Raw genomic sequence first — 24,340 nt, forward strand, 5'->3', positions numbered from 1 at the left:
AGCCATTTGTAATGGACAAGACCAATGATCTCAGCGACGTCTTCGAGTCAGCAATAAGGCACGTGGCTATTTTCAGACCGTTGATGCCGGCTCTATGATGACAAAATCATACCATGAGCCGTTGGTTCAATGTCTGTGTATCGTCAAGTAAGTTAGCCTTAAAGTTTACTGCTTTATTACTATTCTTTGTTACAACGTTATAGCACTTGAATTCATCTAGTCGCAACTGCACCATGTCCTACACAGGCAGTTTCAATCTGAATCTAAACATTGAGGATTCAAATCTTCATATGAAAGCAATTGCGCGTCCTCATACGACAACATTTGATCTTCAGAACTGTGTGAAACATAGTACTACTACATATGTATTTCTCAATTCTATCACAGCTTATCATGTCCTACCTTCAATGTTTCACTAGTATGGAACGAATGTTCATTCATCTCATGCCACTTTATGGTCCTATCACGTGAACGAAATGCGAAAGATCAAGATTGTAGGTAGACTGTACATGTACAAAGTACCAACTCTATTGGTAATGGAATGCGATTAAGCGTTGATTGGTCAGTTGCCACTGTGGCGCGAGCTCCCCTGTAAGGCCCATTAGTTCCGGAACGAGCCGTTTACATCATCCAGACATTGTTAATCGATCAATTCAACTTTTTCAACCGCCAACGATAAACTGTTTGAAGATATCGTGAAAGCGAAACCACATAGTACTGTGGACAGCGCATCAAGATGTTTTCGCGACCATTATTCTCGGCGGTATGCCCCTCTTGAGTCTATCGTCTACCGTCTATCGCAAGAAATCATTATGACTAATGCCTCTTTCGATGCCAGACGCTGCGACAAGCCGCCCGTCCCTTAGCCCGGCCGGCCACATACAACCTCAGACCTGCACCGTTTCTAACATCTTTCCAACAACGGCTACTATCTGAGCACACGAAACAAGCGATCGAGAAGGCGGTTGCATCCGCGCCGGTGGTGTTGTTTATGAAGGGGACACCCGAAACCCCTCAATGCGGCTTCTCCCGCGCCAGTATCCAAATACTGGGTTTGCAGGGTGTCGACCCCAACAAGTTTGCCGCCTTTAATGTCTTAGAAGACCAAGAACTCCGATCAGGTATGGATTACCGTTTGATATCTTAAGGCAAGGGAAGAAGGAAAATGAAAACCCACAACTAACATGGCGATTGTTGGGAATAGGTATCAAGGAATTTTCCGACTGGCCTACGATCCCGCAACTCTATATCGATAAGGAATTCGTCGGTGGATGCGACATCCTCGTTTCCATGCACCAAGACGGCTCTCTAGCTAAGATGTTAGAGCAGAAGGGTGTCCTAGCTCCCATAGAAGGGACATCTGAGTCTAAGGAATGAAGGAATATAGAAAGGCAACAACATTAAAAATAGAGCATCGGACAGCCAGGCGTGACTTGTACAACCTGGTCGTATATCAAGGCATTATGCATATGTACTTTAGAGACGAGTACTTAGCTGGGTCAGCTAATGAATTAGGACAGCATATAATGAGGACGACTAAGTCATACATGAGACGTAAGGAACATACACATGTGGTGTGGTGAGAAGACGCTGCATATGGCCACACAGTATAGCACCTCCCTAAACTTATCTCAAATTTCTCACTACGTAGGTACCTACTTCATGATTTAATCTACCATTTCTAGCCCAAGCACCCCGTACCTCAAGGCCACAACCAAAGCCTCACAGAGGATACGCAGCCCCATCACCCCTGGGATCGCTGCCAGCAGACCACACCCCAACACCCTCAACCGGATCCACGCTCCAGCGAATGATCTGCCCGCGCCCGAACTGCGCCCTCTCCATATCCGTCAAGACCTTGACCTCGTGCCCGAGCTTCTTCAACCCGTCCACCGTATCCGCCGACATGCCCTCCTCCACGTACACCATGCGATCGCTCTTCCCCTCGCCGCCAGCGCCGATGCACACGCGCGGCGCGTCGAGCGCCTGCTGCGGGCTCAGGCGTCCGACGACCTGGCCGAGGAGCACCTGCACGTGGCCCTGGGGCTGCATGAAGCCGCCCATGACGCCGTACACGCTGTGCAGCGAGCCGTCGTGCAGGTTCGTGACCAAGGCCGGGATGATGGTGTGGTACGGCCTTTTCCGGGGAGCCAGCACGTTCGGATGACCCTTCTCCAGACTGAAGTTCGCCGCGCGGTTCTGCAGCGTGAAGCCGCACCCGCGCGGGATGATGCACGTCCCGAACCCGCCGTAGTTGCTGTTGATGAAGGAGATCGCGTTCCCCGAGGAGTCGGACGCGGCGAAGTACACGGTGTCGCTGCTCTGCAGGGCTGGCGACCCGTGGGTTAGTACGTCGGACGCCCTTGTAGGGTCGAAGAGCGCCGCGCGCGAGGCGAGGTACGGTGGCGCGAGTAGCGAGTCCGTGGGCACGTCGGAGACGTTCGGGTCGGCGACGAACCAGGCCGCGTCCGCGAAGCTGATGCGCAGGGCCTCGATGATGGCGTGCAGGTACGGCGCCGTGTTGAAGTCCGCGGCCGAGAAGGTCGGGATCTTGCCTTGCGACTCCAGCTCTTGGATTATGCCGAGCGCCATCAGCGCGACGATCCCCTGCCCGTTGGGCGGGTGCTCCCAGAGCTCGAGGCCGAGGTCCGGGGCGTCGCTGCCGGAGTCGGAGTTGGAGGAGGTCAGGACGCTGTCTTTGAGGAGGTCGCGCACGTTCTGGCCCCGGAACTTCAGCGAGATCGGGGACACGGGCTCGCTGCCCGTTTCCATGTGGTGCGCTAGGTCGTCGAACTCGAGGTGGCCGCCGAGGTCCTGTACGACTTTGACGAGTTCGGTCGCGATGCGCCCCGAGTAGAACCCTTTCTTGCCTTCCGTGGCTAGGGTCCGGAAGGTCTGGGCCAGAGCGGGATTCTTCATGATTTCTCCCGCTTTAGGAGCGCGCGCCCCGTCCTGTGCGCTGGGGTCCTTTTTGAGCATCTCGCTGCCGTTGGGGGAGGCTCTCCTGATTTGCGGTTCGGATTTGTTCCACTATCGGAGTAAGAATAGGGATAACGCTTATTTTCGAACTAAGGGGAAGGGAGCTTCTGCTTACGAAATACGCGACCCCTTCAGCGACAGGGAAGCCCTTCTCGCCGAGCTCGATCGCCGGTGCTAGGACCTGCTGCAATGTCACCTTGCCGCTGCCGAACCGTTCGATCGTGTCAACCCATCCGGCTGCCGCTCCCGGCACAGAGACGGCGTGCACGCTAGACAACGGAATCTTGCCAGACTCGCCGTCCTTAAGGCCTAAGGAGCTGCGGATGGTCTCGAGGGTGCACTTGTTCCCTGAGCGACCCGAGCCATTCATAGCGGAGACCTGTTTCGTCTTGGCGTCGTAGAAGAGGCAGAACATGTCGCCGCCTATGCCAGTGGAACACGGCTCCGTCATGTTGAGGCCGGCCGCTAGAAGACCTCATCAGCAAGTAAATTTCACTTTATATCGCGTCATTTTGTGAGACGTACCGACGGCTACCGCCGCATCCTAGATACAGTCATGAGTAGATATTCTGATGCCATGTTATGTAAATGAGCACGTACAGCACAGTTGCCACCCGCTTCCAGCACCTCGATGCCGCATTTTGCCGCCAGCGGTTGCGAACATGACACGATACCCTTGGTACTATGGACTACGCTTCGACGACTAGCAAATTTGGAAAACACATGGGATTCCGGAGGGAACACAGATGGCGTTGTGAGAGGCATGATGGATTCCCAAGGATGAGCGAACAGCCACAATCCCGTTCGAGGACGGCGGTTAGTTGGTGTTTAATGTCGTGTTTATACTGTTCAATTCGCGGGGTATCAACCAAACGATCATGAAACCGATGCCGTCAGACTGAGACAAGATGTTATACTTTTTTCCTAAAATTACCCCTCGGGTGAATAATAATCGACGATGATGTCGAAACGCAATTGATTCAACTATCATATCTATCTGTTGCGCTTGCGCTTCCACCCGAATAGCTAACCATCCTTGGTAAAAGACTGATAGACCAACTCTACTATAGCGCACTCAGCGCCCCGAGTTTCGGAGCCGTCCGATTGCGACCTCTTCGGCTACTTCCTAATCCGGGAGAAAAAGTATGGCCAATTGAAAGTTACGTTACTTATACCTATTCATAGTTTCAATTCGACGCCATCTTAAGGGTGAGAAACATGAGTGAGCTCTATTTCTAGGTACTTCAAAAAGAAAGAAGAGGTTGTACATTCTAGGTAGGTTCTAAAAAAATGCGAAGGTTCTGTTTAGAAGGAGGGGAATTTCTCTTAATCCTTCTTGATTACATAACATCGCACAGTGCAGTATCTTCTTCCTACCCCTTATTATTTACCCCTATATCCCCTACCCCGCCTAGGACTTCAAAGCTGCGCCGCAACATGCTGCTGCAGCGTACCTTCCGGCCAAGGAGCCGGGCCCGGGGAAGTATCATTCCCCAGGTAGGACCAAAAGACCGGAATCAGCACTCCAGTTTCGTCTCCCTCATACACGCCAGGGATCTGGACCAGCGGTCCTATCGCTTCATCGCCTAGTTACCCCCAACTTCATGGCTTTATATTATCCCTAGAGGCGACTCTGATCCGCGCGCAAGACCCGTGGAACTGCGCCTGGGCCCATTTATGCGCCGCGTGCAGCGCCAGCCCTTCAGCCCGCAGGAAGTACTCATCTGGTGGCGTCGCAGCCGGCAGCATGAACCGGAAACTTCGGATGCTGTGCGTCGCCCACACGAGCGCCTCTGCGCCACTACCATCATCTTCATGGACTTCCCCAGTTGCATTCGTAGGCGCCGTTGTCAACGAGCACTTTGCTGGATGCCCAGGTGCCCGAAGTGTTCATCTATGTCAAAGCCAAGTGAGTCACCGGCGCGCACGCTGTATGTCTCTGCTGGCTGACCGCCAGCATTACACCGGAAGTCCGTGGAGTCCACGTTTGTGAGCCGTGTGTCGGAGTTGCTGTGGCGTCGGATATATTGCCATGGCTCCCCGACTACTTCGTCGTCGATGATGAGCCGGTTGTAGGTCCAGTGCGCAGATACAAGCCACGTGGTGATTTAAATGGCTGGGAGATGGAAAATATTGCAGAGCATTGTGGTACTGCATAGTATGGGTTTCCTATATCCGCTTTAGGTATATATGAACATACCTATATAAACGATCGCATTCTCGCATATTTTGGTCTTTATGTCTGTCTACCTATACAGCTAATCTCGCAGATCAATTACCCCTATTCACAACACCGATAGCATAGAGGCTAAATACAACTATCCAGGTACCTATATTCCACTGCCGTGTTTTAAACATCCAATCCCATTGCACCAGTACGACATCAAAAGACAGCATTCAATAGCAACTTACATAAGTAAAAAATAACTTGGCAGGATAGTCAAAGTTCTCATATCATCATTCGCCGTCCTACGCTGCGTACATCCACCAAGTAACATTGCCAGCCTTACCCTGGGCCGTCGCAGATTAGAATGATAAACAATAGGTACCTAAGTTCACGGTGCTAGATCAGTTTTCAAGTGTGTACCATATATTTTGCTATCCTGTTATCTTATATAATTGTTACTTGGCATAGAACTCAACAGCGCCTCCAGCGCGGTAGCTCAATACGACTACTAAAGCAAATGCCATATGTAAGGTGCATCCAGAGCCTTATAGTCCGCCAGATCATGGGTAAGACTATCTTTATTTAACCTTGCCATTCTGCGTCGATGATCCATCTCATAGCATCTGGAGGCCGATGAGCACCCAGATACTTGAAGCGAGGATCAGCCCGCTGAAGTAACTCAGGCCACTCTTTGAATTCTCGTTCCTTCGCATTCAGGAGCTGAAGCATTCCTATATCCATGTTGCTTATAACGATTAGTTCTATGATGATGTAATAGCTTAGGTCAGTGACTGGAGGGCTTACATTGTTCGTCGAGCATCTTCTACCGATACAGTCGCTGGATCTGGCATTATACGGTCATGTATGATGATCTTGGCGCCGGGTCTAAGGACCGGTATGAGATTTCGCAGAATCTGGATGCAGTACTTGTCGGCCCAGTTATGGAAGATGCAACGGAAGTAGTACACATCGCCAACGACTGTCTGCTCATTGAAGAAGTCGCTAAATAGCTCCAAATTAGTATGACATTTCTAGCTGAGGCTGGTAGTTCGGTTGACTTACTGTGGCATGAATGTGACTCTGTCTTTGAGTTCAGGAGGTAGCCTAGCAGCCCCTTCCTTCACGTTGACCGGCAGGTCCTGTACAACGCACTTGATGTTCGGGAATCTCTTCGCAAGACTGATAGACATACTTCCGTGCGACCCCCCGACATCTACCACTGTCTCATTGCCCTTCCAGGGATAATTATCAGGTAGTAGATGAGGCGGGTCTCTGTCCGCGAAGAAATATCTCCCAAAATTTTCCGCACGATCAGGGTATTCGGCAAGCGTAGCATACATGCCTTTATCAGTATTGTTGGCGAGGGTGAACCCCTAAGGTATTTCATTAGTGCTTCTTCCACGATTCCTCTCTAAAAGCAGAACTTACAGTTTCATTGTTCTCTTCAGAGTTAGGCCATTTTTCCATCGCGTCAGCCATCTAGGTATGCAGGTCAGTATTTCTTCTCTTAGATCATTGGTGGACTTACCTTAGGTGCTGAAGGCCAGAATTCGTCTAGCTCGACAATGATGGCAGCTCGAGCCATCTCGTCCTGGGCTACAATGGCCGTAAGCGCGGAGTGGGTTATCACACCAGGGGTTTTCTCTTGGAAGAAATTGTGGTTGATGATAGCGTGTCTGACAACTCGCTGGACGGTGTTCACATTTAGACCGGAAAACTTTGACATTGCTTCGAATGTGGTAGACTCGCCCACAGGAAACGACTTGTCCAACTCGAAGCGAATGATTGCCTTTACACTAGTATATGCAGTCCACTATAATTATTTGTTAAAACAACTTGTTTTTCCTTAAGAAGAGGGATAGCTTACATCAACGCGTAACAAGGCTTTTGGACCAGTGACCAGTGCTTTCAGCTCAGAACAGGCTACCATAATAGCTTCTCGAGCCGCCTCAATATCTTTGGCAGTCTCTGGTATAGGTAGAGACCGGAGCGCATCGGCCTCGAGAGAGGGTGTAGGCAATCCATTCTCGGTGAAGAATTTGTCAAGCTTGGCCGTCTCTTTAGCAATGATAGAGGAGAGCTCTACGATCCTACTTTGAGACGCCATTTTTCATTTACTTCGGAAAAAATAAATGAATAGCAGTATCAAATTGCTTGTCTACTCTCGTTAGATACAGAAGAAGTGAGATGAGTTCGATGTTGCCAGATATTAAATAGAGGGATAAGAACTTAGGGCCTTTGTTCTGCATTTATATAACATCTACCTACGTATACCTATCTACTTTGGAAGCGGTACCGGGGTACATGGTGCAGGAGTCACATACATACATATGTAGGTCATGCTAGTCCGCGTGGCTCCTGTGACACAGGACTCGGACAAACTACTATTAGGTATTAGCTGCATGTAGGTGCTTTTGTGGTGTGAATAAGTTGAATCTAACGATCGTAACATCTGCATGATAGAGGATAGTAAGTCACAGTATATGATATTCTTTCGTCTTCATTCCTGTATATAGGGCTGACCATTGTTTGGTGTTGATTGATGATGTAGGTGATGACATACCTAGGTACATATTTAAAGTTGCATCTTCACGTCTCCTTGCAGGACACAAGACATGTCATGTACATCCCTAGGTAGGCATGATCTTCCATTCGCTTAAGCGGGAAGTTCCTCCAGGATCCAAGCTTTGATAAAATGACATATCTTATGTATGTATTACCCTAGTAGAATTCTTTTGAAGGGATATGATTTGTTATATGTATGATACCTGGGCAGCAAGAACTATATGTTGATATATCTATAATCCGCACGGTGAGACAGAATTGCGACATAACGTCGTATTCTTGATTTGTAATTCAACCTTATCGAGACCTACCACATATGTAATCCTTAAAAATTCCTGTCAACCCATTGAGGATATCTCTATATACGATCCAGGCATATCGTGCAACGGTACCATTCAATGGCAGGTAGCCATGAGGCGACATATACCTCCGACAGTCGCAACTTGTAACCTAACAATATTCTGGTCTTTACATTGGGTAATCTAGGAATTGTAATCCGACAAAAGCTGGGCGAATTGTAGAGGTTTCCCATCATTTAGATATTATCTTGACGTCAAGGAAGAGCCCCCAAAGTTGAATTGACCCTTAATTAACTACATACCTCTACCAAACCTGATTACCTTTACGTCACGTTTCCTTCATTCTAGGGCTTCCCCTTCTCAGGAAACACCGGGTGCTTAATTATATGCATGGCTTGCCCATAGCAGGATTACCGAATGAACTTCTACATGAAAAGAAGAAATTAAGAATCTTCAAGATGAGGTCCAGTTATTAAAACTTGGTATATGCGCAAGTATGGTTCGTTATGAGATTAATTCACACATGGAATGGATATAGTTATCGTCATATGATATTCTGTTATGACACTTTACCTTTAAGCAAAGAGCTTCTTACATGTTTGGTTACCTAAGGTTAGCAATTAAGACGGTAGTATATAGTCTAAGAGCAAATGCTTTCATTACGCCAGTACTTGATGCGCACATTAATAAAAGTATGTGAGTTATCTCGGTACTGCTCAGTCGGCTATGGGACGTTGTTGACTAGATGAATGAGATTATAGGAGAGCATCTCATAGTAAGTAGTAATTATTATTAATATCTCTCAAGGGACCAAGATATCTTCACTATTATAGGTAGGTACCTAACTAGTTGGACTTCTTACGATCTTATAAAATTAAACGTAAAGAAATACTAGGTCTATTTTCTAATGGTCTAAAGGTGAAGTTTGAGAAACTATGATTCTGATAAGTTTATCTACTTAGATAAGTAAGTGTGGATAGATGAGCCATGAAGTTTTCCCGGTCTATACGGAATATTAACTCATCTCGGTACTTTTGTCTTCGAACAATGATGTTTGTGAATTGGCTTACCTAGGTATTTACATTATTAACGGAGCACTTAGGAGAAGTATCGAACTTCGTTGGACTCCTATGATGTCCTTTAGATTACCTATGAGTTAGAGAGACGTCGGATCGATGCAACTTTTTTCCGCCGAATCTAGATTGTCGCTAGTTCAAATGACGATACTCTACTGACTTGGGATGGCCAAGGTGCTTTTGGGACATATTTAGGTACGGATTGCATCCCCTAGACTCCACTAGATCAGCACTATGACCATTATGGTTAGCATCCAATATTGAGAATAGTGAATAGGTCCCATCATGACTAACTGACGGGCTATCTTGGTTTTATTCTATGAAACCTTATGCACTAGAAGAAAGGTGGCACCTTATGCCAGTCTGACTAATGGATATCGCTTCGTTTTCATTATGTAACTTATACATTGAGTCGCGGTCAGGAGTTGCCACATCAGTGACTTTTTTTACTAAGAAAACACGTAAAAGAACGATATAAATTCAAGCAACTAAGACTGTAATCTTGAATCAGGTGGTAGTGTACCTAGGTAATCATATCTTTTGTATTCAATAAGGTGTAATGCCTCACGACAGTGGAAAACTACCTAGGTACTATCTATGATTTTGTAATACTTACTACTGGGTAGGTATTTGTTAAAATAATTTTGGTAATCATCCTAAGGAGAAAATGGTTGAAAGCTGTCGTGATGGTGTGCTCACTGAGCCGCATCAGAGACCTACACAAATTAAACTTCCCAGATCTGGGACCCGACACGGGCGTTAAGTAGAATTTCCCGGGTCAAAAGAACAATTCTAGATGCACAGCTTTCTTAGGGGATAGTGATTTATATCACTGTTACCTGACTGTTGTACGGTATATGGAATATCTACCGAGACAATAGAGAGGAAATAGGGTTAGAGGAACCTTATATGAATGGTGACTAGACTTGTCCTAATCATCTTTAACGTCTGGTGGAAACGATGCCTAAATAACATATTACTTGGATCTCCGCAAGGCATATGATCTGCGGAAAACCTAAACGCTCATTGGAAACCAATATGGTCCGTGTTAGATGGACACAGCGTCGTCTCATTCTCGAACGATAGAACACCACGAATCTGGAAAATGGGAATCGGTGAGTACAGCGAGATGCTCACAGTGGAATCGCATTCATGACGTTGCAAACTGACAGCAAAGCTTCCCCAGTGCCTGTTGACTAAGACAGGGGGTTTCGCATTTATGACCGCCTTGACAACGCATCCTCGGTTAACATTTGAGCGCTTCCTAACTGGTATCCCTGCGACCTGACATCTGAAGACTGCAAAAATCACGTGCAAGTATTAGAAGTTGATCTTCCCGCTTGGTAAACATAATAACTCCATATGATTGGTTGCGAAATAGTATTAGAAAACAAATGGTAATAAGGTGTTGCACGTGAGGCCGAGTTCGCTACCTATTCAAATCGCCGAGAACATGAGTCTAAGAGATAAATCTTACAGCTAGTTGATTGTAGATGTAGGTAAATGCACTAGTCATGCAGGTCTATGCAGCCAGAAAGCCGAGAGACGGGAAATTCCAGGGATATTAGGTTTTTCTAGCATGTGGAATACTTCTTTGAACACCATGGAGAATTGCCAAGTGTGATCGTGTGCGTTGCAGATGTAGAACTGAAAGGGTTTATTAAACCTTGATCCTGCGTCTTCGACCGCTCTTCAGGGTCTGGTGAAGTTTGCTTACTGTACCTATGATAGGGTCATTCATATTGGATATTTAATATTTGCTTCGTCCAACTTCATCAAGCGAACGATCAAACGAACGGGGTTTGATAGGAGGCCTCATTTTGGAAGTTTCCATTGGGTGAGTGTGGAGATAATAATGGAGATCTGGCTAGAGTCTGGAGATAGTAAAAGGAGATAATTTTGCCGTCCGCCTATGGGAAATTTTCGTCTTTCTCATCTTGATAATAAAAGTGTGTAACAAGGGTCCATGGAAAACCCACCTAGAATTTTTTGTACGAGACGCGATTGGTCAGGATCGACAAGCATGCCGGCGCACTAAAAATTTGCAGCAGGGATTGGCTCGTTTGAGTTCCTTGGATCTAAATAAGGAAACTTACTTAGATTTGGATTAGTAGGGCTCAACTAAACCATCTTTCGAACCGTGCTGGCATACAACTAGAATAGCAGATGAAGAAGACCCGCTTTCCAAGGACCCAAACCCTACCAAACCCCAGGACCCCTATCTGGAAATAAGAGGACAATGGGAGGACCCGGCAGAACGTTGAGAAGAACCTCAACGAAGATTTGCGTTCCAGACCCCCACGTGTAACTCGTAAGAGATTTAGTGGAGTATCGTGAAATATCAAGCAACCCCTATTCCTCAAAGGTACCCCAGGGGAGTACTAGGGTCTAGCTTCGTACAGGGTTGGCGGGTAATAAAACCAAGCGATAAGATTTGTCTGAGGGAAAAATTTCTGCAAACATTCAAAACGAGGGCGGTGAGTTCGAGAGTTCTTTTCTTCTCTCTACTTCTAGAGACTGGTGAAAAGAGTGTTGGATCGTAGGGGCCATCTAAGCAGTCCTCCAACTAGACCAGAACAATCACAATTCGCTGGGCGTATTCCTGTTGCTTCAGTCGGGACTGAACCTTCATCATGTCGACGATTACGCAGGTCGAAGTACCTGCCGTAAAGGCTCGCACAGGTCAATTGGTGAGTGAAGACGCGTCTCAAGCCAGGACGATGCGAATACTCTGTGCTAACACCACGTGGTAGAAACTCAAGGCAGAGCAAGCGAAGCAGGAGTTTCCAGATATCAACACCATCCGAAAGGCTATTCCCGCTCATTGCTTTAAGCCCTCGACATTGAGGTCGCTAGGCTATGTTGCGCGTGATCTCGCCATGGCCGTTGCTCTCGGGTATGCTGCTTTGACATACATTCCGTCTGTGCCCAACCAAGCCTACCGGACCCTGCTGTGGACCGCGTACGGCTTTCTGCAAGGTCTTGTCGGCGTCGGCCTCTGGATCTTAGCACACGAGTGTGGTCATGGCGCTTTCTCAGTCCATCGACACCTAAACGACTTCGTCGGTTGGGTTTTGCACTCGGCACTAGGCGTCCCATTCTTCTCGTGGAAGTTCTCCCACGCTCGCCACCATCGTTTCACCGGCCACATGCAGAAGGACATGGCCTTCGTCCCCAGAACGAGCCCTTCCATTTTTATGCAATCTCTGTCGAATATGTTTAGCTTCGTAGACATGGACGTTCTGGAAGATGCACCTTTCGTCAATTTGATCCGCCTGCTCGGCCAGCAACTAGGAGGGTTCCAGATTTACTTCCTCCTCAATGCGACAGCTGGAGACGAGAGCATGCAGAACTTGGACGCCAAATGGTGGAGACGCAGCCACTTTGATCCTTTCAGCGGCGTCTTCCGTCCTCAAGAGGCGCTCTACGTCCTGATTTCCGACCTCGGCCTTGCGCTTGTTTGTGCCGCCCTTTACTATGGTTCATTGGCTCTCGATTGGCAGATGGTGTTCTTATTATACGGGGTTCCGTACCTCTGGGTCAACCATTGGCTAGGTTAGTTGAATGTCCCGGAACGAATCCGAGTGGTTAGACGATTAACGATGCAGTAGTGGCTATTACGTACCTCCACCACACTCATAAGGATGTCCCTCACTACGATGGTGAGAAGTGGTCCTTTGTTGCGGGCGCCCTCGCGACCGTTGATCGGGACTTCGGTTTCATTGGCCGACACGTTTTCCACGGCATTATCGACACTCACGTCGTTCATCACCTATTCTCGTAAGTAAAGCTGACGAACGAGCGCAGTGTTTTGCTTTTGCCTTTATAGTATGCTAACATCTGTTAGACGCATTCCCTTTTACCACGCGGAAGAGGCTACACGGGCGATCAAGCCGCTTCTTGGCGATCTCTACCACTGCGACGATCACTCGTTTATGGCCTCTCTGTGGGAGACGTCTCGCGCGTGCCAATACGTGGAAAACGACCCGGCCAACCCTGGCGTTATGAAGTGGCACGAATAGTCTTCTTGACTTAGGAGTTGTAGGGCATTATGCATATACATCGTCCAGAGCTCTTTTCTCTGGAATGGGATATATAAAAGGCGTCGATACCTATTGATAGACATGGCAAATAGACGGAGCAGATAGAATAGAGCGTCATAGAGGTATGTTGTGTTAATCTAAGCTATTCCGCCTCATAATGAGGGAGGAGTACATACCTATTATTCGCAACATGGGCCGCAGCCGTACCTATTCGTACCTATCAGAGTGACTCGGTTAATTACAGGCAACCAATTGGATATGAGGGCCAATCTCATTCCGTATTGGAAAAGATAGAAAGTTCTATCCATAACCCAGTGAGCGGAGCTGAATATTGCTATATCAGCATCCACTAATATGCGAGGGGGAACCTGAGCCCGTTTTCTAGATATGAACATTTCGATGAAGATATTCGAGATTCGAATTTGTTTCTGATTGTGACGTCTTTCGCCCGTGCATCGGCGGAACTCTGGTCTTGGTCACCTGAAATCTGGCGGCTGCTCCTAGACGATGCACTTGCATGTACCCCATGAAGCTCATATAGGTGGGACCTCCGAACCTCATGCCTCACTAATTGTCTGTCTCATATATGTCAGCATTGTATCCGTTCATCTTTTACAGCCGTTCAGCGCAATCTGGCCCACTTTCAATCGTAAGATTTACGTCTAACCATTGCTAATGTAATGGAGCGCGAGCCATCAAGGAAAGAGGCTAGAGCCTAGATCTTGCGAAAGGTGTCGATAGTCGAGCTTCACTAGAAGCAAGCTGAGTTTCAATAGGAAGGTAGGCATGGATGGTGCTGATACGCGCTCAAGTCGGCGACTATGTCTAATGGCTACTTACCTAGCCATATGTCATGCATGACGCAAGCAGAGCAAATTCCGGGAAACGACCGTAAGCGGGATACTTTGTTTACCTAGGTCTGGAGGAGCTGATCATCAGGGGTGTCTATCATGTCGTAGATGGTCTTCACCTTGCTGCGCGCTGCAGACGGTGTTCGCCGCGTTCCACGAGGTGAACGTCGACTTCGTTAGCTTGCGGTTCGAAGACCTGTCAAGCCTTATCGCCCACCTCGGCGACCAGAAGAACTACGGCGAACTCGAGGTAAGCCCCTCCTCTTATACTACCCAGCCATTGACGAAGATCCCGCTAACCCCGCTCTAGACCTTCTCACCTCGCTGTGGCGGTCCCGCGAGGTCCAGCGCAGCTGGTCGCCCGTGGTGGTGCTGCACATCGGACAGCTGCTAATCGACGCGCACGTATCGGCATCGCATGTAGATAGCGCCGTCGCGCTCGCCGACATCCTGTACTATGACGTGCGGCAGTCGCGCGGCAGCCTCGACACGCACTCGCTCGCCTTCGCGCACAAGCTGTCCGTGCTACTCACGCGCCGGCGTGGCGACGGGGTTGTGTGAGAGGCTGGGACGGAGGTACGGCGCGTTAACACTGCCGAGCGTGGATAAATGGGGCGCTGTGGACGTGAAGAAAGATCGAGAGGTCACGTACGCCGGGCCGACGACGTGGAGCCTAGTCGTGGAGAAGGAGACTGTGAAGAGGGATTTGATATCCCCTGCCAAGGAGCGCTGTGGCTGGCACTCGAGAGGCCCGGCGACGGTGTTAGAGGGGGTTCTTGTTGCTGGTACGAGGCAGGTAATGCGGTGATGAAGCGGAGGATATATCACTCTTTGGCATCAGATTTCATTTTGTCTCTCTACTTTGGACATACTTCTATTCCCTATCTGTCGTTTCCGTTCTATCTTGTCGTTAACGCGGCTTAGAGTAGTGACTTTTCGTGGCGATAAAGATCTCAATCCACCTGTGTTTGAGGATAGGGGTCAATACGCAATAGAGTAGGACGACACCGTAGACTTCCTACTACAAACCCCTAGGTAGTAAATTTGGAAGTCGCCCGGCAGCTAGGTGAATTGTCGGTACGAAATACATCATAATTACCTCGCCTACTACCTAAAAAAGGAAATCAGCTATGTCATGAATGGCCCAAGCTCCCAGGTGTTCCTGGAAGGAAGCTGCAAGGAAGGTCCCAATCAGATCAATGACATCAGACTGATCGGTCTGCGTATTTCACTCTTGATCTTTGGTACATATTTCAAGACATGCATCTACCTGCCTACCTGGTTTATCTGATAGATTCTTCATCTTACATACGTACATCACCTCACTTTACCCAACGCATTCCAATATTAAATATTTCAAATCTACTACCTACCTAAGTATCCAGCAACCATGACAACGACCAGGTCCGGTGCGAAATCCGAGCCAGCTTCTAAGAAGGAGCATGGTGAGGAAGCCGGCTCGAAGCACCAGCTCGATACGAAAGGATCTCCAGAACACAAGCGCTCGAAGAAGAATGACGGCGACAAGAAACAGCAGACAATCGAAGATACTCTTCCGAGGTATAAATTTACCGTGGTATGATCGGAAAGCAATTGCTGATATATCTCTAGCCCCACTGAAGCCTACGGCGACAGCAAGAACCGAGCGTCGCCCGGCGGTAATAAGAATGGAGAGGACGAGAAGAGCGAAAATGGCACAGACACTCGAGAGGAATCAGATCGCGTCGGCTCAGCCGAGCAAGAAGGAGCAAGGGAAGGCGTCGTCCCATCTAACATTCTAGAGAAAGGCATCATTTATTTCTTCATCCGTGGTAGGGTGGGTATCGACGAACCGAGCAGCGTGGATGACATTCGTCGCAGCTACATCGTTCTGCGACCGCTTAGTAAAGATGCGAAGCTCGGTGAGGGTACGATCGACGACGCTGGAAATAGCCGCGTAATCGCTATTCCCAAAAAGGTGCTTCCCTTGAGTGGTAAGGATAGGTGGATCGCATTCGTCGAGAAATCCCACGCCTCGTTTCAAACGTTGAAGGATGAGTTCATCTCAGCTTCTGACTACGAAACCAAGACGGCTGGCGTGCGACACACGCCTGCTGCTACACCCATAGCGGAGGGTATCTATGCTATCACAACTACCGGGCGTGAGAGTCATCTTGCGTATATGATTACCTTGCCAGAGGATCTCGGCGAAGTGCAGAAAGAGATCGGTCTCAAAGAGAAGGGAAGCTTTATTATCAGCACCAGAAATCCGCAATATGAAGCCCCGAAGGGCGTTTCAATCCCCAAGGGCCCAGATTATCCTAAGGAGTAAGTATATGGCTGTGTTTCTTCGTTACGTCGTAATCCTGCTAACACAGTTCAGAGTCCTAGACGAATTCAGGGCCCTGCGATGGTCCGGAACCCAACCCAAACACCTTGATTACGTTAACACCCAATTTCTCCTCGTCGGCGAATCGAGCGGTATCGAGAAAGCAACCGAGCCGCAGAAAGAACAAAAAGAGGGACAGGAGAAACCGATAGAAGAGCTAGAGAAGTTGGAGGATGAGGATACCCACCGGATGGAGAGCTTACAAGGAGACGACTCGGCGGCTATCTTTGCGGATCTGCAAGCAGGCGCTAAAGACTATCCTAAATTGCAGACCACGTTCTAAAGTTTCGAATGCAAAAAGAAGAAAGAAAATGTAAATGTAGTTTCGTACGGAGGGAAAGGAGGGAAATCGATGTGACCAATAGCAACAAGACAATGAAAATTCGACATAGGCGGCTGCTAAATACCGAGGTACATCTCACGCGATGCTTAGGTGCATAACATGTAGATAAGGCCGTTGACCAATAGGGCTAAACGCAATTGCTTATTTGTAGTTTTAACAAGCTCAGATTTTCATCGAAGTCCCACACTGATCTCGATTCGTCTAGTGGTTAGGATACCTGCTTGTCATCTTGAATTCGCAGGTGGCCGGGGTTCAATTCCCCGATCGAGAGAGTATCACAACATTACAAGTTTTCTTTTTATGTTTTGTGCATGCCATCTTGAGAACTCATTTGATGTACTAACTTGTAAGCCTCTTCACTTTTCGTGAAAATTTCGTCTTTATTATTCTATTAATTATGTTACAGTTTCTATGTACCTATTCTTTTGACATGGAAACACTGAAATGAGGTTATCTATGCTGACGCTGATGTGTTTGTTGGGTTAAGTGGTAAAACCGTGACCTTAGGTGTCTCCCAGATATCCCAATCATATGAGACTTGAGGGTCACCGAAGGGCCTTAAAGTAGCAATGCGAAAGCTGTTAATGGCGCCAATTAGTAACCCGACAACTACCCAACGACAGACGGTACATTTTATAGTAGAAGAGAGGACGGGAAAACTTACTGGTATTCACCAGGCTGGATGCTCGAGCCGTTGGCGAACCGTCCTAGCCAGTAGTAGATGCCCCATTTGCCACGGGGCTGGGTGTATAGCGGAAACGGGAAGATGTCGTCCTCGCTATCCTGGCCCGGCGTGAACCATTGAGACGTAGCCGTGCCGTTCCAACTTGTGGCCGACCCGACATAGCCGTTCTCGCCAATGACTGGTGGATATTTCCACTGTGCCTCCGTATATGTAGCGTCGAATATCTGAAATAACAATTAATTAGATTAGGTAATCATTTAAAAAAGAAAATAGAATCTCAATTAGTCAAATAGAGAAACTTACATCCCACCGCAGCTCTTCCGTTCCCCAAGCAAATTCGGTGTTTAGCTTAGGGAAGTCCTGCGATTCACGAGACAGATTGAACGTGAAACTGGAATCAGAAGGTTAGCATATCCCATATTGAAAGCGGCGCACATGTGATGCAGTATACGTTAACAAAATAGAGCATACTTACTTTGATTTCTGCTGGATTCGGTTGTCGGAGACGCCAGAGGTCAGGTAGGGGAAATTGCTACCGAAGTCCCATATGTTGGTGATAGTCTGGTTGAGGTCGCATGCGACACCTATTCATCATGATTAATGGACGCCCAGAAGTACGTAGAGACAGATGTTTGCTAGTAACTAACCGAAGTAAGGAACGCCGAGCTCCTCGCCGTTGTCGCCGCTTATCAGGATCTTGCCGCTGTAAACAGGTAGACTGGTCGTGTTGAGTCCTTCCGGGGCAGTGAAAGTAAACCTGTAATTGTACCGTTAATCGCAAGATTCCCGAATTTTTGAGAAGTTTCTGCTTCGCTTAGCACACGTACTCAGCCGTCTTCGTCTCAGCAGGCCTGACAACAAATTCTCCATCGGGGAATGCGACCCCCGGCGTCATTTTCGAAGGGATAATTTCAGAGTAAAGCTTCAAAGCAGGGACAAAGGACTGCGGCTTCCCCGGCACGACGGGCCTCCAGGAGTCGTAGCCGCCAGCATCCTGCAGCGAGAAGGAATACGTGACAGGCTTGGTCCCGTAGTTCGTGATATCCACCGAGTGCTTGCCCGCGAAATGGGCCGTATCGTTGAGCTCGAACTTGCGACCCTCGAAGCTGAGCTCCGTGGTGGAATCCAACACCCGCTCCGCGTCGATAAAACCGGCGCCGACTTGGGTGGTGGGTGCCCAAAAGCCGTAGTCGGTTGCCGTGGTGGCCCAGTCGGCCCAGGGCACGGCGCGCGCGGAACCCATGATGCGGGCGGTCAGCCTCTTCGCCCAGGCGGGGTCGGCGGCGTGTGCGGCGCGCCCGCCGTACTTGCCTACCCAAAGCGCGGCCACGCCGGCAATGTAAGGCGTTGCCATGCTAGAACCGCTCAGAACCTGATACTTGTCCGTGGGGTACGTGGACAAGATCTTGGTACCGGGAGCGACGACGTCTGGCTTGAGTGCGAGATCGTACGTGCTACCCCACGACGTGTATGCCGCGGGCCTACCGCCGCCAGCGTTATACAATCCCACGTAATGAGCGGTGTCGACGTCAAAGGAGGCGGTGACGTTGCCGCCCGAGATGATGGTGTCGATGATGGCTTTCCCGGCTTGAGCTTCTATAGCTGCTACGAGACCCTGGACGCTGCTGTTGGCATACGGGGTTTGGTACGGCCCGTCGTCGTTGTAAAACAAGATGTACTGTGCGCCGAAGGCGGCTATGTTAGTATGCTTTACCGTAGTATCGCATCCGCCAATTTTCGCGAGAACGATGGTTCCGTTGAAGCTAGTGGTGTTCGCGGGCAACGGAGCACAAGCATCATTCTCTACGGACGAGTTGAGCGTCACCGGTATGACGGGCCAGTTGAGGACGGTGTTCGGAAAGAAGCCGGATGCCGCTGCCGGTATGTAGGCAACCTGGGTCTTGTTCGACTGGCCGTCCAGGTTGAAGTCTGCCAAGAAAGCTTGGGCAGGGAACGCGCCGGGCTCGGCAGCTCCCACGGTAATGACGCTTTTGCCCGACGCGCCGTTACTGGCGTCAAATGGGCCGTTGTCTCCATCGTTTCCTGCGGCGATAGAGATAACCACACCTTGCTCGACCATCCTTGATGCTAATACGGCCCAGGCGTTGGAGGTGAAGCCACTATTCTCTCCAAGACTAGCACTAATAATATCCGCCTAAGACACCACGATATCACGTTAGATGTACGATATGGCTAGGTAAATCTGGAACAGTTGAGCCCACTTACGCCGGAGTCAAAAGCCTTCAGGAAACCTTCGATAACCTCCTCCTCGTTTGAATAGCCGCTGGATCCGAAAACCTTGAATACGAGCAATTTCGCGCCCGGAGCGACACCAACAAATCTGTTGGATAATAATGTTTAGAGAGAAGAAGCTCGTTTGTGTCGGGGTTAGCAACTTACTGATCACTTTTGCCGGCAATGATTCCAGAAACATGGGTGCCGTGTCCGTAATGGTCCATTGGGTCATCGTCTGGTGCGGCTGGTCCATCAGGCCAAGCTAACACAGAATGAATATCAGTCTGGTTTTCATACTATCTTATATCGTGAGAGTAAGACGAACCGTCGCCGACAAGATCATAGCCACCTATAACTGTGTAATTCGGGCCAATACCACCACCGAGCTGCAGATATACGTGTGGATTAGCGGACATGTCCATTTCTCACTCAGGTCTGTTTAAGATGGGCGAGGTTACCGCGGGGTGAGTGTACTGAACACCGCTGTCGACAACCGCGACTGTAGCTCCCGTACCAATAATTCCAGCCTTATGAAGCTTCTCAACACCTGTCGAACCGTGTACTGAGTAATTCGCAGCAGCCGCGTCGTCGCTAAATGATTCCCCTTTGGCTGCTACGGGTAGGAGATGTACGAGCGTCGAACTGTACACATAAGCCACGACAGGCTCGTCCTCGTCGGCATCGAGAGCATCGGTCAGAGATTCGGCGTTGCAATGATTAGCACATTCGATACTCACGCCCGGAAAGAGGTCGGAATCGAACTCCTTAACGACACTAAGACCCGGGAGACCCGCCACTTTAGCTGAGGCGCGAGCTCTATGCGCACGCGATTTAAGCTCGACTATGAATCGTCTCGGTGTAGCATTATCCCCAATCTTTGCAGTGTCGTCGATATCACGACGTGAGAGGACGCCCTGCGCGCCGCCGGAAGCGGCGAGTAGGAGCGCTAACGAAGAGAGACTCAGGCGCATTTTGTTGTCTATGAAGCTGCGCAGGCCAAAGAGAAGCATGACCTAAAATCTACACCCGACATGGCGGAAGCGAGAACTCTTACCTATATACATACTTAGATAGCTAACTATCAACTGCTCGCGTACAACGTAGTAGATAGGTAGATCACATTGCGCCAAGAGGCGACGATCTCGTATTCCAAGGGTTACATACACGCCATGCCTAACCATTACCACCCCGTATATATAATGTGGGTTGGGTTTTTCGCGACGTGGGTTTTCGATGCTTTTATTTTCGAGAAGGCTATTAGATATATTCGCCCAGGATTTCAGTTGCCGCCCAAGACGGAGTAAAACTCCCTTGTTTGCGCTTCGGCATATTAAAGGTTAGCGTAGGCGTGGAGCCCTGTCGCAATGGATCACGAACTTCATGATGCCATCGTATCCGAACAGATAAAAGGATTGGATTGATTATCGAAGATTAAAATAGGGTGCAGATCGGACAATAGGCGCGGTTATTAGAGATAAGCAGGGATGGATACAGGTAGCTCATGTCAAGCCTTAAGGGGTCGGAGGTTGCTGCCCTAGCTGCTGGTACTCGGTAGCGCAAATATTGACAATTCCCGTCTGCTAACCCGCAACTGCCTCAAGGATTCAACTTATTATGGGTAAGAGCACATCAATTAAAATTTTGTCTCGTACTTTATCTACGAAAACGAGTTACGAATGATAATCTCTTCGAAACATACCTATTTTATATATATCAACAATTTGATTTTCGCAACCACAGCAGATTCATTTATCTCAAACAAGACTAGATTGAGCTAACGCTATGCTTCGGTAAGTACCGAGGTAGGTACATGTTTCTATATAGACAATCATGTAACCTACAGTCCAAAAGACCCGGGGTCTCGTCACCTCTGCCATCCCGACTATCCGATCAATCTCGCCGGTAAACGTCCTGTCATTCTCTGCGGTGCGGACGTTACTTTCCTGCTCAACGTCCGGAGTTTGACGACAACAATGCCGGCGGAATGCGGTACTCCCCCATTCCATCCCACCTATCATACGATGCTGTCAGCATCATACGACAGCGCCAGTCACCCGTACAACTATGTTGGCGCCGACCTTATTCATATAGTGGCCTGTCGGACGATGAATTTTTCTCTTAAAACCTAATTATATCTAAAATATGCCCATACGAGTTCGAAGAAGCCGCTGTTGTACTTTTTTAATCTGCTTCCTCGTTGGCTTCATCACTGCCATACTTTGCATGGTCCTCTTCCGTCCTAACACCACCGCCCTCACGCTAAATCGCATATCCGGTTCTTTATTAACCACGATGACGACGCAGGCACCAAAAAAGCCTGTTATAGTCGTGGGATCCGGCCTTGCCGGTCTGTCCGCGGCGCACGAAGCACTTCGTGCTGGAGCGACTGTTCGCATGTTGGATCGCGCGCCCAAACCTGGCGGGAATAGCATCAAAGCCTCGTCCGGAATCAACGGAGCTGGTACGCGGTTTCAACAATCGCTGGGTATCGCTAAGGATGACAGCTTCTATTCCGATACCGTGCGGTCGGCTGGTGCTAGATTTGCCGAGAGTAGTCCGCCGGTTGACCGCAAGGCTCTAATTGAGATATTAACAAGCCAATCCGAAAGCGCGGTAAATTGGCTTGCAGACGAGTTAAATGTCGATTTAAGTGTCGTCGCCCAACTCGGTGGACATTCGGTCCCGCGGACGCACCGCGGCGGGGGGAAACTACCTCCTGGAGCGGCGATCGTATCCGCATTATTAGATGCGCTAAAGGCAAACTCCAATTTCTCGTTGGAGAATTCGGCCGATGTAGTTGAGCTACTCTCTGGCGACGGCGCGGTCAAAGGAGTAAGCTATCAAGTCGCAGATGGGCAGCCGCATGAGCTAGAAGGACCGGTGGTTTTTGCGGCGGGAGGGTTCGCGGGTGACGCTCATGGCTTATTGTCAAAATACCGGCCCGACTTAGCAGGCATCCCATCCACGAACGAGGCACGGCCGGCTTCTCACGGCTTGCTGTCTGCCGTCAGGGCCTCGTTCGTTGATATGGACAGCGTACAGATTCACCCGACGGGCTTCGTTGATCCCAAGGACCCCGGCTCGGCGTATAAATTTCTAGCTGCTGAAGCTCTACGAGGCGAAGGTGGTATTTTACTGTCTGCTGAGGGGAAGAGATTCATAAATGAGCTGCAAACCAGGGACGTGGTTAGCGCCGCCATCATGGCTTTGCCGCACACGACGGTTGAGAAGACGAGACAGTGGGAAGTAACGCTCCTGCTCGACCCAGGCGCCTGCGAAGCCACCACGTCACATATAGGATTCTATCTCTGGAAGGGCTTAGTACAGAAAAAGAAAGTTAGGGACTTGGCACCGGAGGTCATCGCGTCAGTAGACAAGTACGCGACCCTGGTCTCAGAAAATGGCGAAGACGAGTTAGGGAGAAAGGCGTTTGGGCACTGGAAATTGCCTCCCGGCGAGGCAAATAGGGACGAGGAAGTATGCGTCGGGACTGTAACGCCTGTGGTTCACTTCACGATGGGAGGCGTGACGTTCGATTCGCAAGCGAGGGTCTTGCGACCGAAAGAGGGCGGCGGACTAGTACCTATACCCGGTCTATGGGCTGCAGGCGAGATTACTGGTGGCATACATGGCGCAAATAGACTCGGTGGCTCGTCACTGCTTGAGTGTGCCGTCTTCGGTAGGATTGCTGGAGCTGAGGCTGCGAAGAGCCTAACAAATGCATGACAGTGATTTGGGATTTGGGTCACGGAAAGAGCTAGGATTAAAAATGTCACGGTCCTACATTTAGGAGAATTATCGATGAGACTGTATTAATATAGAAAAGACATCTGCAAATTCATAACATCATGACATGAACCACCACGGCACGGTCACTCCGAGCGTCGAAATGTAATCCACTAAGCACCTGATACCTTTTTCTTTATTTTTTTTTTTAAAAATTTTTTTTTATTATTATTATTTTTTTTTACAAATTACCTACGGTACCTGGGTGCATGGTCATTTCATATCACGGATTGGAGATACCTGATCAAAAAATGACAGAATTAAATAGGATCTATAAAGGTACTTACTTTCGCATGTCTACCTACTTAGATATGCAGGGGAAAGATGTGAAGTTGAATCTCTTCTTAGACCGGTGTCCGATGACCACCGGATGTTTGAGATTCGTTAACCGGTACGGTCGAAGAGCGAAGGCCCTGCTTCGGCTGCTAGGCGAATATATGTATTCCACCGATGTTTAAACTTAGAGACTTTAAGTAGGTCAGTGACTGGCTGAGTGGGTCGTTGTTATGTACGCAGGTGATTCTCCAGATACGCGGGCTGCTAATGAAAACTGAGTCATCTCCAACATTAGACACGGCATAGAGCCATGAAAGCCTTGTTCTTTCTTTTTTTTTTTTCCCTCTAGGTGGGGGATCTAGAATATCTAGATCAGATGAGAACATTGATGAGATGGTTCTAACGGTACTGACAACCTGCACCAACCAATATACACGTCACACTGTTGGTTCTCTGCTGCATCAAGTCTGGGTCATGTGTATCAGGCGACGGAAGGTGGAATTCGTAGCCGGGAGCCAAACGCCACAGCATGGCGGTCGATTTTATCGAGAGTACCTGGATAGGGAAGAATACCCGGCAACCACGCCCCGCTCAAGCGGCCCTTCGAGCGGCCAAGTTGGATCGTCGAAGCGGTGACGCCTTAATTAACATTAAAGAAAACGCCCCC

At 48.9% G+C, this 24,340-nt stretch overlaps 8 protein-coding genes and 1 non-coding gene across 9 annotated transcripts; 6 read left to right on the top strand and 3 right to left on the bottom strand.

The window, feature by feature from the left end:
* Positions 1-390: 390 nt before the first annotated feature.
* On the top strand, positions 391-1,616 carry F4807DRAFT_417724 (glutaredoxin). Its single transcript, XM_047997264.1, has 3 exons — positions 391-763; positions 839-1,121; positions 1,205-1,616. The coding sequence occupies exons 1-3, from the start codon at positions 737-739 to the stop codon at positions 1,375-1,377; spliced, it is 483 nt and encodes a 160-aa protein (XP_047855983.1). The 5' UTR covers positions 391-736; the 3' UTR covers positions 1,378-1,616.
* On the bottom strand, positions 1,617-3,941 carry F4807DRAFT_417726 (gamma-glutamyltranspeptidase). Its single transcript, XM_047997265.1, has 4 exons — positions 3,580-3,941; positions 3,505-3,523; positions 3,095-3,444; positions 1,617-3,030 (listed from the first exon to the last, which is right to left on the bottom strand). The coding sequence occupies exons 1-4, from the start codon at positions 3,742-3,744 to the stop codon at positions 1,723-1,725; spliced, it is 1,842 nt and encodes a 613-aa protein (XP_047855984.1). The 5' UTR covers positions 3,745-3,941; the 3' UTR covers positions 1,617-1,722.
* A 1,597-nt stretch (positions 3,942-5,538) lies between these two features.
* F4807DRAFT_389890 (S-adenosyl-L-methionine-dependent methyltransferase) lies at positions 5,539-7,435 on the bottom strand. The gene is made up of 6 exons (XM_047995889.1): positions 7,014-7,435; positions 6,675-6,959; positions 6,575-6,625; positions 6,209-6,519; positions 5,951-6,148; positions 5,539-5,891 (listed from the first exon to the last, which is right to left on the bottom strand). The coding sequence occupies exons 1-6, from the start codon at positions 7,251-7,253 to the stop codon at positions 5,729-5,731; spliced, it is 1,248 nt and encodes a 415-aa protein (XP_047855985.1). The 5' UTR covers positions 7,254-7,435; the 3' UTR covers positions 5,539-5,728.
* A 3,632-nt stretch (positions 7,436-11,067) lies between these two features.
* On the top strand, positions 11,068-13,312 carry F4807DRAFT_417739 (fatty acid desaturase-domain-containing protein). Its single transcript, XM_047997266.1, has 4 exons — positions 11,068-11,776; positions 11,840-12,641; positions 12,698-12,866; positions 12,934-13,312. The coding sequence occupies exons 1-4, from the start codon at positions 11,720-11,722 to the stop codon at positions 13,106-13,108; spliced, it is 1,203 nt and encodes a 400-aa protein (XP_047855986.1). The 5' UTR covers positions 11,068-11,719; the 3' UTR covers positions 13,109-13,312.
* Positions 13,313-13,950: 638 nt separating this feature from the next.
* On the top strand, positions 13,951-14,980 carry F4807DRAFT_458361 (uncharacterized protein; the record flags this gene model as incomplete). The annotated part of the gene is made up of 4 exons (XM_048001198.1): positions 13,951-14,020; positions 14,291-14,537; positions 14,581-14,765; positions 14,910-14,980. The coding sequence occupies 4 exons, from the start codon at positions 13,951-13,953 to the stop codon at positions 14,978-14,980; spliced, it is 573 nt and encodes a 190-aa protein (XP_047855987.1).
* Positions 14,981-15,227: 247 nt separating this feature from the next.
* On the top strand, positions 15,228-16,745 carry F4807DRAFT_417749 (uncharacterized protein). The gene is made up of 3 exons (XM_047997267.1): positions 15,228-15,540; positions 15,592-16,287; positions 16,343-16,745. The coding sequence occupies exons 1-3, from the start codon at positions 15,371-15,373 to the stop codon at positions 16,629-16,631; spliced, it is 1,155 nt and encodes a 384-aa protein (XP_047855988.1). The 5' UTR covers positions 15,228-15,370; the 3' UTR covers positions 16,632-16,745.
* Positions 16,746-16,881: 136 nt separating this feature from the next.
* Positions 16,882-16,962, top strand: F4807DRAFT_t52. The gene has a single exon. It is a non-coding gene; the product is annotated as a tRNA-Asp (tRNA).
* Positions 16,963-17,145: 183 nt separating this feature from the next.
* F4807DRAFT_450705 (subtilisin-like protein) lies at positions 17,146-20,582 on the bottom strand (the record flags this gene model as incomplete). The annotated part of the gene is made up of 10 exons (XM_048000158.1): positions 17,146-17,269; positions 17,356-17,600; positions 17,680-17,767; positions 17,852-17,960; positions 18,024-18,133; positions 18,204-19,531; positions 19,603-19,717; positions 19,777-19,873; positions 19,937-19,997; positions 20,070-20,582. The coding sequence occupies 10 exons, from the start codon at positions 20,580-20,582 to the stop codon at positions 17,146-17,148; spliced, it is 2,790 nt and encodes a 929-aa protein (XP_047855989.1).
* A 1,321-nt stretch (positions 20,583-21,903) lies between these two features.
* F4807DRAFT_458364 (Flavocytochrome c) lies at positions 21,904-23,337 on the top strand (the record flags this gene model as incomplete). Its single annotated transcript, XM_048001199.1, has 1 exon — positions 21,904-23,337. The coding sequence occupies one exon, from the start codon at positions 21,904-21,906 to the stop codon at positions 23,335-23,337; it is 1,434 nt and encodes a 477-aa protein (XP_047855990.1).
* Between the last annotated feature and the right edge of the window lie 1,003 nt (positions 23,338-24,340).

The sequence above is a fragment of the Annulohypoxylon truncatum genome (assembly GCF_022578515.1).
Source record: "Annulohypoxylon truncatum strain CBS 140777 unplaced genomic scaffold F4807scaffold_9, whole genome shotgun sequence".
Lineage (NCBI taxonomy): Eukaryota > Fungi > Ascomycota > Sordariomycetes > Xylariales > Hypoxylaceae > Annulohypoxylon > Annulohypoxylon truncatum.

Coding starts and splice junctions, on each gene's coding strand:
- F4807DRAFT_389890 (XM_047995889.1), bottom strand. CDS start 7,253: ATGGCGTCTCAAAGTAGGATCGTAGAGCTCTCCTCTATCATTGCTAAA. Junction 6,520..6,574: donor CTGAAGAGAACAATGAAACT/GTAAGTTCTGCT, acceptor GAAATACCTTAG/GGGTTCACCCTCGCCAACAA. Junction 6,149..6,208: donor AGAGTCACATTCATGCCACA/GTAAGTCAACCG, acceptor GGAGCTATTTAG/CGACTTCTTCAATGAGCAGA.
- F4807DRAFT_417724 (XM_047997264.1), top strand. CDS start 737: ATGTTTTCGCGACCATTATTCTCGGCG. Junction 764..838: donor CGCGACCATTATTCTCGGCG/GTATGCCCCTCT, acceptor TTTCGATGCCAG/ACGCTGCGACAAGCCGCCCG. Junction 1,122..1,204: donor AGACCAAGAACTCCGATCAG/GTATGGATTACC, acceptor TGTTGGGAATAG/GTATCAAGGAATTTTCCGAC.
- F4807DRAFT_417739 (XM_047997266.1), top strand. CDS start 11,720: ATGTCGACGATTACGCAGGTCGAAGTACCTGCCGTAAAGGCTCGCACA. Junction 11,777..11,839: donor AGGCTCGCACAGGTCAATTG/GTGAGTGAAGAC, acceptor ACCACGTGGTAG/AAACTCAAGGCAGAGCAAGC. Junction 12,642..12,697: donor CTGGGTCAACCATTGGCTAG/GTTAGTTGAATG, acceptor ACGATGCAGTAG/TGGCTATTACGTACCTCCAC.
- F4807DRAFT_417749 (XM_047997267.1), top strand. CDS start 15,371: ATGACAACGACCAGGTCCGGTGCGAAATCCGAGCCAGCTTCTAAGAAG. Junction 15,541..15,591: donor ATCGAAGATACTCTTCCGAG/GTATAAATTTAC, acceptor ATATATCTCTAG/CCCCACTGAAGCCTACGGCG. Junction 16,288..16,342: donor GGCCCAGATTATCCTAAGGA/GTAAGTATATGG, acceptor AACACAGTTCAG/AGTCCTAGACGAATTCAGGG.
- F4807DRAFT_417726 (XM_047997265.1), bottom strand. CDS start 3,744: ATGCCTCTCACAACGCCATCTGTGTTCCCTCCGGAATCCCATGTGTTT. Junction 3,031..3,094: donor CTGAAGGGGTCGCGTATTTC/GTAAGCAGAAGC, acceptor TTACTCCGATAG/TGGAACAAATCCGAACCGCA.